This window comes from Megachile rotundata, chromosome 6, assembly GCF_050947335.1.
Source record: "Megachile rotundata isolate GNS110a chromosome 6, iyMegRotu1, whole genome shotgun sequence".
In the NCBI taxonomy this organism is placed as follows: Eukaryota; Metazoa; Arthropoda; class Insecta; order Hymenoptera; family Megachilidae; genus Megachile; species Megachile rotundata.
The window spans coordinates 7,234,348-7,254,665 of record NC_134988.1 but is presented as its reverse complement, the minus strand read 5'-3'; the positions used below and the strand labels follow the sequence as shown (position 1 = coordinate 7,254,665).

General features: G+C 31.7%; 1 protein-coding gene across 3 annotated transcripts in view; it reads left to right on the top strand.

The window, feature by feature from the left end:
* cyc (basic helix-loop-helix ARNT-like protein cyc) overlaps nucleotides 1-20,318 on the top strand; it is an 82,597-nt gene that overhangs the window by 18,531 nt on the left and 43,748 nt on the right. For 2 of the 3 annotated variants that reach the window (XM_076532922.1, XM_076532921.1), the window contains exon 2: nucleotides 3,469-3,528. In XM_076532922.1, coding sequence (XP_076389037.1) covers nucleotides 3,469-3,528 — 60 coding nt within the window. Of the gene's footprint in view, nucleotides 1-3,468; nucleotides 3,529-14,843; nucleotides 15,213-20,318 lie in introns of all 3 variants that reach the window. The other variant, XM_003705537.3, reaches the window with a different exon arrangement.

The window sequence follows — 20,318 nt, the reverse complement described above, 5'->3', positions numbered from 1 at the left end:
ACTTTAAAATATGAAAATTAAAAATTGTAAAAATTGTAATTTGAGAATTTGAGAATTTGAAAAATTGTAATCAGAAAATTTGAGAATTTGGAAAATTGCAATCTGAAAGTTTGAGAATTTGAAAAATTGTAATCTGAAAATTTGACAATTAGAAAATTGTAATCTGAAAGTTCGAGAATTTGACAAATTGTAATCTGAAAATTTGGGAGTTTGAAAAATTATAACCTGAAAATTTGAGAATTTGAAAAATTGTAATCAGAAAATTTGAGAATTTGGAAAATTGCAATCTGAAAGTTTGAGAATTTGAAAAATCGTAATCTGAGAATTTGCAAAATTGTCATCTGAAAATTTGAGAATTTGAAAAATTGTAATCTGAAAATTTGAGAATTTGGAAAATTGCAATCTGAAAGTTTGAGAATTTGAAAAATCGTAATCTGAGAATTTGACAAATTGTAATCAGAAAATTTAGAAATTTGCAAAACTGTCATCTGAAAATTTGAGAATTTGAAAAATTGTAATCTGAAAATGTGAGAATTTGTAAAATTGTCATCTGAAAATTTGCAAATTTGAAAAATTGTAATCTGAAAATTTAAGAATATGAATATTTGGAAATCCACAAATTCTAAAAACTTGTCAATTGTACATGAACCACCGAACAACAGAAAAATCCAAACGTTCCTACTAAAAATTAAAAACCCCACTATTACAAAAAACACACAATACTTTAATACAATTCTCAAACGATCTAATTTGAATTAGGGAGCTCCTTATTTATTATAAATATACCTATAACATAAAAACAATTGAACAGCCTACAAACACTATTACACTTACCAATAAGTCAAGATCAAGTTTGATCGAGTTACGTCACAGAAAGTAGAATCGCATTAAAGGATGAAAAACCCGATAACCCTTTTTATATAGAGGGATAAATTGGTCTGGCGTTTCTCTGTGATAATCGATAACAGTTTTACATAACACGTGTATATCGATTTCTTGAAACTGGACACAATTTAATTTCTTCATTCATTCGCGCTCAGCTTCTTGAATCAATGTCTTGTGCATTTAAGTGCGAACAGCATTCGCCGTGTTTCTTTTACGTCTGAACGAACAATTCGGTGCTTAATTAATAAGTTATCGGGCCAATTATAAAAACGTAAAAAATTCTAAAGGGGAGAGACTGATCATTCGTCTCTTACTTCAACGAACAAGTATTCGTATTTATTGTAGACTTTTTTCATTCAGCATTATTTTTTAAAGTTGTCAAGCGTAATTACCGAGACGGTAAAAGGCAATTTAAAATTTTTGTCATTATTTTTTAGAATTTATTTGATATTGTATGGAATTATAATGTGAAGGAAATTTTTAAGTTATCACATTCTATTAAAAATTCATCTCTAAATTACTTAATTTAGAAAATTTACAAATTTCAAAAAAATATCAAAATTTGCAATTTTGGAAATTTAGAACATTTTAAGATTTAAGATTTAAATTACAGGATTTAAGTTTCATAAACTTTCAATTCTCCAAATAGTCAGATTTCTATTTAAAAAACATTTCTCTTTAACTAGAAAATTGTTTAATTTCCAAAATACCGAATTTCTGAGTAATTTATATTAACGAATGAAAATTGTAAAATATTTGCATGTAAGCGTTTATACTCATAAATGAAGCCATTCCTTCAGGATTGGAGTTTTAATCGCTAACACATATTTCGTATTTCAATACGATAACAGTTGAAGCAGATACAATATCGAATTTCCTCTGCAAAAATTCATTTAACATGTCTCAGACGAGACTCAAATTTTCCGTTGGTCATCAAAACCAACAAACGTTTCCGAATAACGCTTTTATATTTCATCGATATTCAATTTTTAATTCTTTCGAACATTTTCATTCAAATAATGGATACTATTCATTATTATATATTTTCATTTTTATTGCATACTATTATGTTTTTTAATATTACTAGCACTTATTTTATTTAATTTTGCACTTCGTTGTATATGGTTGTAGAAACTGGGACTCGTTATAAGGTTTGAGACAATTAAAAATTGCAAATAACTATGTACTGCTGTTTATTTCTATAGCGGCGAGACTTTCTGTGTTGCAATAAATTATCGATATAAGTAGCCTCCATTGTCAATAAGTGAAGTAATTATGATAAACTATGCAATAATTGTTACCGTAAGCCAAACTTCTATTTCCAGGGCAGATTTACTTAGCAGCTTTCTATTTTTTATTATAGTAACCTGAAAATTGATTTGTTTAAATGGCGACATAAAATAAAACAGCTATTTCAATTGAGACCTTCAATTATGAAATATATTTACAGCAACGTAATAAAAGCATAACCTCTGTACAGTTTGTTCATTAAATTCTATGATAGCAAAGTGTACACATAAGTTAACGGGACACCTTGTATATGTAGATTATACGTCATTAATAAAGTTCAACAATTGACGTGCTTGATAAATAAATAAAAGTGTATTGCAATAGATTTTCGGCATTTGTAAGCATAATCTTCCATTTTGTGAAACATGTTACTGTGCCAACTATGGTGGCAATAGCCACGAAGGAAGTGTAGCATGAAATACTGTTGACAATTTTAAATATCGAAGTATCTAAAAAAATATTGGTATTATATAATTTGTGTCCCCGTAAGTAACAATGACAAATAACCCGTTGAATAATGAAATTTGTAAACGAACCATAATTTTGACATTTTCAACTTAATCTGCAGGGGAGTCAAATTTGCAAAAGTTCTTCGGCAAGTATTCGGTCGTCGCGATCATGTTACAACGCGTCAAAACTTCAGAATATATTTAATCTACTCATTTGCATACTAATTCTATACTTTCCTGGCAATTTTGCGAACTATTCGATAATACAAAATGTTACATGAAATTTAGATTTCAATGCCATGCTGCTAATTCGGAATATCGAAAATTATAGTAATTTGAAATATACCAAAGCGTACCGATGTCTCCATTGCGTAGTTAACAGCTAGAATCGGAAGAAGAGATGAGCGAATGCAATGTTTCGTTTGTGAAATATGGATACACCGAATGCGCTGATTATCACCCAGAAAGTTACACCTGTGACTACTGCGAGTTCATTTTAAGAGTTAGAATTGATATTTACCTAGGATGATTGCTCCCTCGCTATGATTTTTCTGTAGGATTTGATCATAAGAGAAAATTTTATCATCCACTTGTATTTTTAATTTTATAAGGCAGAGATAAATTGAAATACCGCCATTACAAGTTACCTACGTAACAAATAGTTACTTCATGTCATTGTTTAATTAGACCGAAGTTTCACATACTTTTTGTGTTTCATTTTTGTCCAGAGTTTTTTCGTTTTCTCTATATATTTGTATAACGATGTGTAAACATTTTTTATGGTAAAAAGATGATTCTGTATGTATTTGATGAATAAATATGTAATGAAATGTTCTGTTTGCAGATAAGTGGATCATGCTGCCAAATGAAGGGTCCAGCGGAAGTAATCAATGTGAATTTAAGGGTACGTTACTTTTATCATTTTATTAACATATATTGGGCAAATTTATAAAGCATCTGCCTATATTTGTTTCATACATGCATATTAGAGAGTACCACATAAATAAATGATCTTATTAACCATAAATAATAATGATTTATGCAAGAGGAACAAATTATATATTAGCTGACGAGGTAGTTAATCGTTATTTTCAGAATACTTCAAACTTTAAATTGATATTCCACAAGTACTACTTTGTGATACTTAAATGTCATGAAATCGTATTAGAGTGCAATCAACGTAATAGTGTTATAATGACTGACATATTGTATAATTTCATGAAGAGTTACTCATTTTACATTCAAAATATCAACGAGGCATTTATGTAATCATTTTCGATCGTCATTTAACTTTAAATTGATGTGTCATAAATATTTCATGATACTTTTATGTCACGAAATCGTATTAGTAGTTAGCTAAGTTAATAACGTTCATTGTTAACAATGAGTGATTTATTGTATACTTCAATAAAGAATCACTCATTTCGTATCAATAATATTGATGGGGCACTTGCACAGTCCTCTTGAGTAAACTCTAAGCTTTAAACTGATATACCACATGTGCCACTTTGAGACACTTTTATGTCATGAAATTGCATTAGACTTTCCACGTTTCAAAATCAGTCATTCAACATCAAACGGAGTTCCGCTATTTGTTATAATTGATAACCAACTATTTTATGTTAAGAATGTTAATGAGGCACGTATGTAGTTATTTTCTTCAGACTTCAAGCATTAAATTGATATAACATATGTACAAGTTTGAGATACTTTTATGTCATGAAATTATATTTGACTTTTGATACACAAAACCGTAATATTTATTTATGTGTGCATAGATAGGTAATGAAAATAATGTCAAAGGTACAAAGTTTCCTCGTTATACCAGCATAATCACGAAACGAAAGAATATGCTTTCACGGGCAACGACATTTTCTGATCCGGTATTGTATTACGATAGGTTGACCAGTGTTATCTTACCAATCAACGCAAAGAACAGAATTCCGGAATCACCACTCACTCACGAATTCGAGACAATAATTAACACCTTGATATTTCGTCAATACTCAAAGATTATTTCCATGGAATAAATTACACAAAAAAACAAAATAATTATAAATGTAAAAAGTAAAAATGTAAGAGAACATTTATTCACTTTTGTTATTAGTAGTCTTCATATTATAATATTCTATTTCATCTATAATTTGTAATTCATAACATATGAGGAAGATATTTTTTGCACAAATAGTAAAATGATTAATTAATTTATACATATTGTTTTATTATTAGTACTTAAATATTTTTATATTAATAATACATACTTAAACATATTAATAACACACAATAAATTGAAATGTATTGAAAATTCGAGTAAAATTTATCACGAAGTACGAGTGCATCACGAGATTCGTCAAAATAGTGCAAAGGATTAATACCGAAGAAAAACAATTGCATAATATATTATATGTTCATCTCCAGTGAAGTTAACTAACATTTTCTGAAACGCCACCCCACTTTTCATGGTCATCTTAACCTACAACTGTCTTAGCAGTTGCGTCATTCACAGATAACCAATTATTGCTACAATGTTAATACAAACAAAGAAAGTTAAAATGTCAGACACATTTTGCATTTAGCGATCATCGGTTGTACATATTATAATTACAATTGTATCCAAACTTCAATTACGCTAATAAAACAAGTCTCATTTGTTATATTTTAACTATAGCGTACGTCACGAGTGTGACACGATATTATTACTACAAAGAGTCAATAGCAATGGTGTGTCATTGTATTAGAATTGTGGACACAAAACTAAATAAAAGATACAATGTGCCTACGGCAAATTAATGTTTGTGTGCATAAATATAGTGGTATCAGGTAACAATGATGGGAATTAATACCAAAGAAAAACAATTGCATAATATATTATTTATCTCCAGTGAAGTTAACTAACAGCAAAAGCGAGAAGAACCTCTGTGTTGATTTTTCATACTTCACGTATGGTATTACAACAGCGATTAGGGTGAAACGTTTCATTTCGAAGTTGAACAGTCATCGATAAGCCGATGAGGCCGCTAACAAAGGTTGTGGATTGCTTTTTGAACAAAACAATGTTTTTCGGTGAATAATTGGATAAGGTATCGCGCGAAATCGCTGTAAATTAATCGAGCAGGCTTATCTCCGATGACTGAAAAATGGCGCTAATGAGTATGCAAGACCGGTTTAGAGAAGGGGTCGCAAAAGGTTTGCTGTGGTCACTTCAAACGTGGATCGTCGATTGTGCTTTCGAGGGGGAGACAGGAGGGTTGTATCGATGACAACAATTATCGTTGCGTTACAAACGGATTCGGAGAGCCTCGATACGTATTAATTCCCATGATTAACGCTAATTAATACAGTGCAGCTTGTCGAGGTTAAAGAGATTTTGCTGCGAGCACGTAAGACTTTCATTGATCGGTATTCAATTCGCTGTTGATGATCGTTAAGAATTCATAGTATATTTAATAGTTCTATTTTAATTGTATTTATAGTATATTATATAGACTCATATTTAACTGTAATGCTCATTTATTTTGACATTAAAGGTGAAGTTGAAAATTCAGTAAACGAAAGATCAGAAATTAATGAACGTATTAATTTATCTTCACTGATTATTTATTTTAATGGAAATCAACACAGATTTCAAGAAAAATTTAACAAACCCTGTAATTATGGAAATAAGAACGTTGTTAAATATTCATTTTAACCGTCTTGGTAGGTTTAATGTTATTGTAGCTTCATATATCAGGTTGATTATATGAAAGCATTTAAAGTTTTGAAATATTGAGAGTGTAAGATAATTTCATGACATAAAAGTATCTCGAAACTATACTTATCATATATGAATTTAAAGCTTGAAGTATTGTGAAAATTACTTTGTAAGTGATTCGACAAGATTCCTAATGTAAAATGGTTAATTGACAATTATAGCACATAACGATTAATTGCGAAACATAGAAAATCAACGACAATTTCATGACATAAAACTATCTCAAAACAGCACTCTCAATATATCAATTTAAAGCTTGAAGCTTTCCAAAAGTCACTGTATAGATGCCCCATAATTATCTTTAATATTAAATGACTATCATTTATTTACAATAATATCATTCATAGCAATCAATGTAAGGTTTCAATACATTATTGTACATTACATGATTTCATATTTCATATAGTAAAAGTAGTATCATTAACTGATAAATAGTAGTGAACACTTCCACATGAACTTCAAGTTCAGCATGTGTTAAAATTATTATATAAATGCCTTGTCAAAGTTATTAGTAAAAAAGGCTTATCAGTTTTAATAAACAGTTTAAAAATTCTAACACAGTTTCATAACACAAAAGTGTTACAAAGTACCACATATGGTATATCAGTTTAAAGGTTAAAGTTTAAAGAAAATGACTGTGTAAACTCCTCATCAGTATTCCGAATGTAGAAACGTGTAATTGTTATTTGTAGTAAATAATATACTTCTTTACTACAATGTTGCACATTGAATGATTGATTTTTAGTTACAGTCTATTACAATTTTGTGACATAAAAGTATCACAAAGTGGCACTTTTAGCATATCAATATAAAGGTCAAAGTTTGAGGAAAATGTTTATGCGAGTGTGTCAGTGGGATTCGTGATTTAAAACGGTTGGTCGTTAGTTATAGGAAATAACGTAGAGCTTGACTATTATTTGTAAATTAAATATTTGGTTCTATGTGTAAACAGCCTTGGACAATTTTATTACATAAAAATATCTCGAAAAAGCACTTATAATACGTCACAAGTGTTATTTTTAGCTAATTTCATGTCACGAAGCAGCAATCGTGAATCTAGCCATTGAATTAAGACCACGTACGAAAATTTCACTTTTATGGCTATAACATGGTCACATATGGAAATTTGTCTTGGGTCATGCAAAATTACTAAATACGTCGATAACTATATACATAGCAATTTGTTACTATCGTGATAATAAATTGTGAGGGTGATGAGCGATTAAGGGACGTGCGTTTACGTTAGGCTCGAGTATAACGCTAGAGGTGAAATTTGAATGCCATAGAAAATGTCTGCCTACTCAAAGACTAGTTTACAACTCTCCAACCACATTATCTGAGTTGAAAAGAATTACAGATATTTGGGAAAATAACGAAGATATAAAGCATATGATGTATACAGAGCATGCCGGAAGCTGTGCCCAAAGCAAAGGGTGGAAATACAAGATATTAACATGTGTTAATGTTATGTACAGTAATAGTGTATCATGGTAGCTAATAAATTATGTAATTACAATTTGAACGTGTCTTTTAATTTTACGGAAAACGGGTGAAATTCTGAAAATTTATAGTAGTAATTTGATGGCCATGGACTGTAAATACATTAAACTTTTAGCTTTGAACTGATACACTATATTTTGCTATAATTTTATGTCACGTAATTATATCACAATTTTCTATATTTTAAAATCAGTTATTTAATGAGATGCAATTCTATTGTTTACTGTGCACGTAGCCATTCATTTTGTATTAAGAATATTAACAAAGTGTTTACGTAGATAGTCATTTTAAGCAATGTTCAACCTTCAATATGATATAGCATAAGTGCCACAATTCGTGCAACAGTAGATTTTTGCAGAAATGAACCATTTTATATGCGAGAACTTAATGGACAGCATTAGACATGGACAGTAATACCGCGTTTGCAAATAGCGGAAGAAACTTTTTTCATAAAACATCCCTCGCGTAGTTTCCTTCGAGATCTTTATGTTGACGAACAGCCTGTACAAGAAGTCCTTCAACATCCATTGATGTCTTCTCCATCGTATTCGAGAATGGTAGAGGAAATGCAGTGTATTTGGCATACCAGTTCCTTTGAAATGAATAAAAAGTTGCTGCAACATATGGGAACAAATGATACTGCATAATATCACGGGTAAACTAATAGACTTTTGTGGTTAATCTTGGTAATAAATGCATATTCTTTGCTAAAGACAACGTGTTATCTGCATCCTATCCAATCATATTTTAAAATTTGATAAACTATCATATATACTTTATTTATGAACTTCATGACTTTAGAAATTCATGCGAATACAGTAATTTGTCTTATAAACATCTGTACTTCCACTTGTTAATACTGATAATAAGAAAACAAATAAAATAGCTAATAAGATACTTCAACTTAGAAACTTTAATATTTTAGTGCGACATTTTGTGGATCTGACACACAAAAAGTATGTGAAACTTCGGTCTAATTAAACAATGACATGAAGTAACTATTTGTTACGTAGGTAACTTGTAATGGCGGTATTTCAATTTATCTCCGCCTTATAAAATTAAAAATACAAGTGGATGATAAAATTTTCTCTTATGATCAAATCCTACAGAAAAATCATAGCGTGGGAGCAATCATCCTAGGTAAATATCAATTCTAACTCTTAAAATGAACTCGCAGTGGTCACAGGTGTAACTTTCAGGGTGATAATCAGCGCATTCGGTGTATCCATATTTCACAAACGAAACATTGCATTCGCTTATCGCTCCTGCCGATTCTAGCTGTTAACTACGCAATGGAGACATCGGTACGCTTTGGTATATTTCAAATTACTATAATTTTCGATATTCCGAATTAACAGCATGGCATTGAAATCTAAATTTCATGTAACATTTTGTATTATCGAATAGTTCGCAAAATTGCCAGGAAAGTACAGAATTAGTATGCAAATGAGTAGATTAAATATATTCTGAAGTTTTGACGCGTTGTAACATGATCGCGACGACCGAATACTTGCCGAAGAACTTTTGCAAATTTGACTCCCCTGCAGATTAAGTTGAAAATGTCAAAATTATGGTTCGTTTACAAATTTCATTATTCAACGGGTTATTTGTTATTGTTACTTACGGGGACACAAATTATATAATACCAATATTTTTTTAGATACTTCGATATTTAAAATTGTCAACAGTATTTCATGCTACACTTCCTTCGTGGCTATTGCCACCATAGTTGGCACAGTAACATGTTTCACAAAATGGAAGATTATGCTTACAAATGCCGAAAATCTATTGCAATACACTTTTATTTATTTATCAAGCACGTCAATTGTTGAACTTTATTAATGACGTATAATCTACATATACAAGGTGTCCCGTTAAGTTATGTGTACACTTTATTATCATAGAATTTAATGAACAAAGTGCGCAGAGGTTATACTGGTATTACGTTGCTTTACAATATATTTCATAATTGAAGGTCTCAATTAAAATAGCTGTTTTATTTTATGTTGCCATTTAGACAAATCAATTTTCAGGTTACTATAATAAAAAATAGAAAGCTGCTAAATAAATCTGCCCTGGAAATAGAAGTTTGGCTTACGGTAACAATTATTGCATAGTTTATCATAATTACTTCACTTATTGACAATGGAGGCTACTTATATCGATAATTTATTGCAACACAGAAAGTCTCGTCGCTATAGAAATAAACAGCAGTACAAAGTTATTTGCAATTTTTAATTGTCTCAAACCTTATAACGAGTCCCAGTTTCTACAACCATATACAACGAAGTGCAAAATTAAATAAAATAAGTGCTAGTAATATTAAAAAAACATAATAGTATGCAATAAAAATGAAAATATATAATAATGAATAGTATCCATTATTTGAATGAAAATGTTCGAAAGAATTAAAAATTGAATATCAATGAAATACGAAAGCGTTATTCGGAAACTTTTGTTGGTTTTGATGACCAGTAGAAAATTTGAGTCTCGTCTGAGACTTGTTAAATGAATTTTTGCAGAGGAAGCTCGATATGGTACAAAATTAACCTCAAATTTGATTACTGTGTGAAATGTGACATAAGGACAAGAATATATATTATAATAAGGACAAATAGTAGCAATTATTTAATTCAGAATGTGCTGTAACTGTAAATGTACTGAAAATATTTAGGTCACAATTTAGTGTTTTAGATTTTCAAATACCATATAATATAATTTATTGTTATATTTTAGGATCACATAATTTAGTATATAAATTGAAAAGAGGTTAGGTTAGTTTATAATTCATATGTCGATATTACATCGAGTTACAATGCATTTCACAGAATCAAAAGTACACCTATATTAATAACATTCTTATAAGTACATACAAAAGAATATTTATTTAGCAATTCAAACATCGTAAGTAATTATTTGTACGTGTTATTTATTTTTTCTCGGTATCGTTTAAATAAAATTTACACACGTGCCATAAACAGGATTGATACGTTTGATAAACACGAATTCCTTTATTTCTTATTGAATCCTGTATACGCACGATGTGTGAGTACACACATATTAGCATCAATACTGTACAATTCACATTTCACTGGCTTCCGATATATAACATGAAGAAATTCCTTAAAATGACATTTTAAAGGTGATAATATTGATTAAGGAAACTGTATGTGACGATTTGAACACACGTGGAATAAATTTCAAGTGCAAAACCAGGATATTTTCATGTAATATTAGTATGAATTTAAGTAATAATTCATTATTACAAATTAGAAATAAATTACTGACCTTACCTATTATAAAGCTTGCAAAATAAATACTGCTTGAAATATTTTTGAAAAACAAACAATTTAAAAGATTGTATCTATATAATAAAATTGGACACCCTATACATTTCTAAAGGGAATAACCCCCTAGTTACCTTATTGAAAGTTTCACAATGATCCTGTATATATCTTGAAGGGAAAAGAACTCTTAGGGACGAGGGTCAACGATGAATTCATTACTTGTACACGTAGCACAGTTTAAATTTGATATGATAGAACAATGTCATTCTTACAATTGATTCATAATATGCCCTAATTTACGTTGCTCTATAAAATTCGTCGTGTAGAAATTATTTATATGTTCATTTCTCGGTATTGTGCAATACTGAGTATGACGTTATTTAAAATAATATTAAGCTTCGAGTAAAATAAATCTAAATAAATGTTTGCAGATCTTGCAATACAAAACTGGAAATAAATATTTTGAATAAAACCGAGTTTCGGAAAATGAATATCTTGATTATTTATTTTCATTACCTACCTATGCACACATAAGTAAATATCACAGTTTTGTGTATCAAAAGTCAAATATAATTTCATAACATAAAAGTATCTCAAACTTGTACATATGTTATATCAATTTAATGCTTGAAGTCTAAAGAAAATAACTATATACGTGCCTCATTAATATTCTTAACATAAAATAGTTGGTTATCAATTATAACAAATAGTGGAGCTTCGTTTGATGTTGAATGACTGATTTTGAAACGTGGAAAGTCTAATACAATTTCATGACATAAAAGTGTCTCAAAGTGGCACGTATGGTATATCAGTTTAAAGCTTAGAGTTTACTGAAGAGGACTGTACAAGTGCCCCATCAATATTGTTGATACGAAATGAATGATTCTTTATTGAAGTATACAATAAATCACTCGTCGTTAACAATGAACGTTATTAACTTAGCTAACTACTAATACGATTTCGTGACATAAAAGTATCATGAAATATTTATGACACATCAATTTAAAGTTAAATGACGATCGAAAATGATTACATAAATGCCTCGTTGATATTTTCAATGTAAAGTGACTTCAACGTTTTACTAACGTTTCGAAAATGGCTGGCTACCGAATATAGTATACGAAGATCAATTTGAGAACCTCTGACATCTGACTCAATTTGATGACATAAAATCGCAAAATAGCACTTGTATTACATAGATTTAAAGCTTGATTTAAAGTACAAACCTTTCATTAAGATTCTAAGCATAAAACTGTTAATCAGTAGACAAGCATATTGTGAATTGTACAGAGTAATTAACGAGAGGTTTTTCTGACAAACACTCAAATATATTCATGAAAAGTTTTACGTAATAGTTTTCGAGCAAACTTTACGTAATAATTTTCAGCAAATTTTAAGTTTCAAGTTAACACATCGTAAATTCTATTTTGTGGCACTTTTATGTGAACAAATTATGTAGGCCTCTGGCGTTTCGGACGTAATTGTTTTGGAAGAAATAATGATAGAATTGTTTTTTGGTAGAATTTGGAAAAGGGTTAGAGTCAACAGGTTAATCTGTAAAATTAATTTGGAATAGTAGGAATTGAGGAGGTACTGCGTGAACCTCATTGGTCTCCTCTTCGAGCTTCCCATGGGGTTAGACCTGCGTACGGTGCACCATCTGCTGTGTGTGAGCGCAGAGGTGTGGGGCGGTTTTAGTCACTCCCACTCGCGCCAATAATACGTGTCCACGTGGTACCTTTTCATATCATTTGCAAAATATATTTTGCAATATTCAAATACATTATATTTTCACAATAAGAAATTTCCTAAAATAAAAAATTTATAATACGAAAGTTTCAGATTTCTAAATTTCAAATGTACATTTATGTGCTACACTTTTATCCACGTGTCACTGTTTTGCGTTCCTTTTCTTTCTCGATAATTTTCAAATTCTAATGGTTGTATACGTTTTAATCAGCTAATTTCTCAAGTCATTATTTCTGAAGCTATCTTTCTACGATACGTGACTATCATTCTTCAAACTTATGTTACAACATTATTACTGAACTTGAAACTAAATGTTGCAAAATTTACGACGAACATTACCACACAGAAAAAATATTAAGGTAATGGTAGCAGTAGTTGACCGGTTAAGAGAAATCTTCCACGCGAACAATCGTAACTTGCTCTGTCATGAAATGGGGAGAGTTGATGCTTGGAGACATTTTTTAAGCCTTCTAGATTATGTAACAGGACCACTTTTAAAACTTAAATTATACAAATGTGTAAAGTATATTTAAAAATTCGGTAAATGCTTCAGTTGACCACTTTCAAAAATTGAAGAACTAGTAATTCACTCTCTGTTCGCTGGTAGCTGACCACTTATACTGGAAGAAATTTCATCCACGAAATGTTCACAACATATGAACTTTTTTACCTGAACTATACAGCTATTCTTAAGAAAAACGTTAAGGAAATAGAAATATAACGTTCTATTACTTACATTAACGAATTAAATGTTATCAGTAAACATACTTCGTTTTGTATTTAATTGTTTTAAAATTCAACTGACTAATATCGTGGCATCTGAAGCTCACTTTCATCAAATGTGCACAAAGTATACAAACCTTATTTTTTGTTTTATAAAAACTGGTCAACAACTGGTACCTTTACCATAGATAATTTTCTTTTATATTTAGGCAATTTTTATTTGAAAGGATAAAATTTGTAGCAAATGAAATAAAGAGGATCTGCATTTGTGAAAGAAAAAGATCGAAACTAATTGAAAATAATAGTTGAGCAATATTCATATCCTAGTCATTGATTATTACTGTTAAAATATTAAATATGTATTAATTTAATTATTTTCATTATTTCAAATTCCCGAATTCCTAGATTTCCAAATGTCCACATTCTCTAATTTCTAGATCTTCAGATTTCCTAATTTCCCAATCCCTAAATTCTCGAATTCACAAATTCGCAAATTCCCATGTCACCAGATTCTCACATAGTCCGTTTCCCAAATCTGCAGATTTCCAAACTTACCAATTTACAAATTTTTTAAATTCCATACTTCCAATTTCTCAAATCTCCAGATTCTCTAATTGCCCAGATTCCCAAATCTTCAGATTCTCTAATTCCCCAAATTCCCAGATCTCCAGATTCTCTAATTTCCAAATCTCCAGATTCCCGAATTTCACAAATTCCAAAATCTCGAGACACTTCACCCCTGAAATTTCTGTATTCCAAACTTCCCAATTCTCAAATATCTAAATACCCAAATCCCTACTTCCTATATCTCCAGACCCCCCAAATATCGCCAATACCTAAATTTCTAAATCTCCGTCTCCCTATTTCAACTTCCCATTCCCCAAATATCCAAATCCGAGTCTCTCTAAATCATAAACCTCCCTAGCTCCAAGAACCCTAAAATATCAATCTCCAAAACCTCGCCCACCCCTAAATTCGCACCTGTCCAAAACCGGCAGCTCATCCCGTCGTCACCCGTGCCTCTCCGTCGGTCAGGCGATCTGGCTAGCGTTCAGGCTCGTAATCGAGGCACAGCAACTCCCACCAGGTGTTCCGTTAACACGTGGTGCGCTCGTGGTAATCGTCGACGCGGGCAAACCACCGTCGTCGCCGTTCCATTTCCACCTCAGGTTGATCCACCACCACCTCGTTGATCAATCGTTCTCTCAGTTGGCGGTGTCGGAGGGAATAGTGCGCCGGGTCGTCCACCACCACCTCGTCCACCACCACCACGATCGGCACGTAGGAACAGTAGCGGCACGGTAAACGATCGCGAAGGTTGCCTACGTCGTGGTCCTCCTCGTGTGTCGTCCGCATCCGTAGCGGCCGCCTCTTCTTCCGCTTGGAGCACGTGCTAGATCGAGCTACTCGAACGATACCCGGCATCCGAGACCGGCACGACCTCGTCGTCGTCGAAGAGGCATCCTCGAAGCACGAGGGCATCGGCCGAGAGGAGGGAAGGCGAGAAGCCTTCTGTGCTCCTCGAGGATGTCGCCGCTTCCTCGACGTCGACGACGACGTGGATGTACGCGCTTCTCGGTAAGGATACGACACCCGCCTGGTTGCAACGTGTGAAACACCTGACCTTAAGTGTCTTCTGCTTCCAACGGGGAAGCAGGGGAAGTCTTCTACTGGCAAAGTAGAACAACGTAAAAGTGGCTACTTCGGAACATTGAGAATGTGAGCGTTACGCACCGCGATCCAGTGATATCACCGGTGCGACAGTGAAAATGTGACCTATCTTCGAGTGCAATGATACTGGTGTACGCGTGACTTTCCGCCGCACGTGATTTTAAGCTGTCTGTCGTGTTCACGGGGTCACAGTGAGGAACTTGTTGCGACGGATTGGCCTTCGGTGGTGGCTGGTTTCGGTAGGTGATATGCGGGTTAACGACTTTGGGATCCAATACGATTTTTTATGCTTTTGAGGAGGTGGATTTATTTAGTATGTTGTTGGGTAGATTAGGGTTTGTGAGTTGGGTAGAGAGCTTTCTTTGTTGGTGATATGCAGGCAACAGGTTTTACATCCCAGATGATTTTGAATGCTTTTGAGGAGTGCGGATTTATTTAGTATGTTTTTGGCTGGATTAGGTTTGTGAGTTCGGTAGAGAGGTTTCTTTGTTGGTGACATGCAGACAACGGGTTTTAGGGCTCAGATGATTTTTTATGCTTTTGAGGAGGGCGGATTTATTTAGTGTGCTTTTGGGTAGATTAGGGTTTGTGAGTTCAGTAGTAAGATTTCTTTGTTGATGACGTGTAGGTAACTGATTGTTGAGTGCAGATAATTTTTGATGTTTTTGAGGAGTGCAGATGATATGTTGTTGTCTAGGTCAGGGCTCGTGGTAGAGAGGTTATTTTGGTGATATGCGGGCATCTGAGTTTGGAGTCCAAAACGATTTTCAATGTTTTTTTTGTCATATAAATGGCAAATTAATTCAGTGTCTGTTCTTGGTTAAATTAGGATTCGTGCGAGTGCGGCCGAGAAATTTCTATGTTGATGATATATAGGTAATCTTGAAATCCGCATATCTTACGTCTTTTGAGAAGTGTAAATAATGGATTAATTTAGTATGTTATTGGCTAGATTAAAGCTCGTGTCAGTGCAATAGAGAGGTTTCTATGTTGGTGATATGCAGGTAACAGATCTTGAAGCCCAGAGGATATTTTGTGTCTTTTGAGACATAAAGAGGTTGAATTAATTTAACTTCTGTCATTGGTTCGATGAGGATTTATATTAGCGTAGTATAAATGTTGCTGTATTGATGATACGCAGGTGACTGATTTTGCAGTTAAGAATGATCGTTCCGTTCTTCGAGTAGCACATTACATTAATTTATTCTATACTGTTTGTATTAAGGTGCACGTCAGTAAGGCGTTTATGGGTAGGTGATATGCAGGTGATATATGGTATTACCGGTTCTGGAGTCTAGAACGATTTTCCTCATCTTTTAAATAGTGCAAATAAAGGATTTATTCAGCCTCTGTTGCTGGTTTGATTAGGGATCATATCAGTGGAATAGAAACGTTTGTGTATTGGTGATATGCAGGTGACTCATTTCGAAGTTGAGAACAGTTCTTTTAAAAAATGTGGATCAGTTTACTCTATATTAACGCTTAGTGTGTCACATGAGTGGGTAGAGACATTTCTATGATGGTGATATGCAGAAAACTAATTATTGAGTTGAGAAGAATTTCTTTGTCTTCCGTGTGGTGCAGATATTACATCAATTCATTTTATACTATCCTTTAGATTAGAGTACACATCAACAGAGTGACATTTCTATGTATGTGATATGCAGGTTACTGCGTTTAGAGATAAGAACGATTTTCAACGTTTATTAACTAATTAGATTTCTACTAGAATTATCATATTAATTCGTTCGTTAATTTGTTAATGAAAAGTTCAATACTTATCTTCAATGACTGACATGAGCATTTATTGGCCTGACATGCAACTGATATGGAGTAAATATCAATTTCCTTTTTATCTTCCTCATTTATCTTTCTCATTTTTCATTTGGTATTTCTTCTAGTGAAAAGTGCAGTGCATGTCTTTAACAAGTGAAATGTGTCTTTCTTAAGACGACATGCAAAAGCCCATAAATTGAAATGTAGTTAATATCGAATTCCTTTTTATTTCTAATTTTTCATTTATTACAATCTTAACTTGTTAGTAAAAAGTACAGTGCATGTCTTCAATGATTGATACGAGTCCTTCCAAACATGATACGCAGTTGAATCGTTTATTTATTAAAATAAAGCAAATATCAAATTTCTTCTTACCTATCTCATTTATTTCTTCATTCCTTCATTTATTATTTATCATAATCTTATAGTTTATAAATACAGAGCATAGCTTTACTGACAGACAAGTAAATTGACATGCAACGAATCAACAACGAATTTTTCAAATACCTTCTTTCTATCAAATATAATAAATATCAAGTTTCATGTCTATAGTACATTTAACATAGGATTATGTTAACTTTTTTCTGGCATAACGTTATGTATACGTTCCCAAGAAATTATATCTTTGATATATTGACGTGCAATCAAATGATAAAACACATTGCATATTCTTAAAGTTCAAACCTATATTGATATGCAACGATCAACTTTTCTTTGTCTGTCGATTGGAAGTAGAACGTACTATCTGACTGATATGCGTCTTTGTTCTAGTGATATGAACACAAAACCGAACGATCAATTTTTCTGTGTTTATTGTTTAGAAGTAAAACGCACAATCTGTCTGATATGCTTCTTTGTTCCAGTGATATGCACACAGTATCGAACGATCAGTTTTTCTTTGTTTCTCGATTAGAAGTAAAACGTAAAATCTGTCTGATATGCAATCAATACTGAACGGTCAATTTTTCTTTGTTTATCGATTAGAAGTAAAACGCACAATCTGACCGATATGCGTCTTTGTTCCAGTAATATGTAAACAATACCGAACGATCAATTTTTCTTTGTTCATCGATTAGAAGTAAAACGCAGAATCCGACTGATATGCGCCTTCGTTCAAGTGAAATCTAATACCAAACTTTTCAAACAATTATCTTTCTTTTGTATCACAATAAACACTAGATTATTTTTTATTTAATTATTTATCTTACTTTCTCATTTATCATATTTTCGATCATTCGTTGATTAAAAAAATGGAGTCATTGTTTAACTCCCTTCTTAAATTAACGTATCCTTTTCTTCGATGTCAGATGTTCATAGTACAATAGTATCTTTCGATCATTTTCTTCTGGTATTAGATAAACTGTTACATTATCTTCTTATCAGGCTATTACACTTTAGATTACCTTCAAGGTGATCTGAACAAAAGTATAGTTGCGTGTCTTCCTGGATGCAGCAGTATTTAAAGAACAAAGTTTTCAGAAACGCAATTAACGTTGGTGTAGATAGTCATTTGAAAGATATCTAATTGGTCGTTGATAAGATACTGATCTGAACGTATCTTCGTAATTAATAAATTAATTATATTAGAAAGAAACGAAAGTTTAAATAAATAATTAATTTTATTGGAAAGAAACAAAATTAGGTATAAAATTCTAGGGCGATTTTAATACACTTTTCTCATGCAAAGTTTTAGTAATTTAAACACAAGTTAAATCTGTTGGAAATTTTAGAAAATTTTATCGAAAATCCGTTTGTGTCACAAAAATTAAGTTTGTATAAATTACTGAGGTTATTAATGTTCGCATAATTAAAAGAATACCCAATTCTCAATTTTTCAAATATATAACATTGTCGCATAAGAAATTTGCCAAATTAAAAAATTTATAATACGAAAGTTCCAGATTTCTAAATTCCAAATGTACATTTATGTGCTACACTTTTGTCCACGTGTCACTGTTTTGTATTCCGTTTCATTCTCGATAATTTTCGAATTCTAATGGTTCTTTACGTTTTAATAAGCTAATTTCTCAAGTCATTATTTTTAAAACTATCTTTCTACGATACGTGACTATCATTCTTCAAACTTATGTTACAACATTATCACTGAACTTGAAACTAAATGTTGCGAAATTTACGACGTGCAACTACCACATGGAAAAAACATTAAGGTAATGGTAACAGTAGTTGACCGGTTAAGAGAAATCTTCCACGTGAACAGTCGTAACTTGCTCTGTCATGAAATGGGGAGAGTTGATGCTTGGAGACATTTTTTAAGCCTTCTAGATTATGTAACAGGACCACTTTTAAAACTTAAATTACACAAATGTCAAAAGTATATTTAAAAATTCGGTAAATGCTTCAGTTGACCACTTTCAAAAATTGAAGAACTAGTAATTCACTCTCTGTTCGCTGGTAGCTGACCACTTATACTGGAAGAAATTTCATCCACGAAATGTTCACAACATATGAACTTTTTTACCTGAATTATACAGCTATTCTTAAGAAAAACGTTAAGGAAATAGAAATATAACGTTCTATTACTTACATTAACGAATTAAATGTTATCAGTAAACATACTTCGTTTTGTATTTAATTGTTTTAAAATTCAACTGACTAATATCGTGGCATCTGAAGCTCACTTTCATCAAATGTGCACAAAGTATACAAACCTTATTTTTTGTTTTATAAAAACTGGTCAACAACTGGTACCTTTACCTTAGATAATTTTCTTTTATATTTAGGCAATGTTTAATTGAAAGGGTAAAATTTGTAGTCGTAAATGAAGTAAAGAGGATCTGCGTTTGTGAAAGGAAAAGATCGAAACTAATTAAAATCTGAAAATTTTATAATAATTAAGCAATATGCATGTTCTAGTTATTGATGATTACTGTCCAAATATTAAATATGTATTATTTTAATTATTTTCATTGTTTCAAATTCCCAAATTTCTATATTCTAAAATTTTCAATCTTCTGAATCTCCAAACACTTAAATTTTAAATTCGCAATTAACTGCTATCTTTTCCTTATTTTGTGCTGATTATTTTAACCAAAATGAAAGAACAGGTATCAAAATCGTGTTCTAATTCCTTAAATATTAAAAAATTTAGAATGTGCAATTGCTACTTTTCAGAGGTTAATTATCTGCGATTTTAAGAGTCATTTATTCGAGTCTGTCATGTTTAATAAGCAGGTTACGGAATATAGAATTATAAATTACGTCAGGTAGACTTCTGTC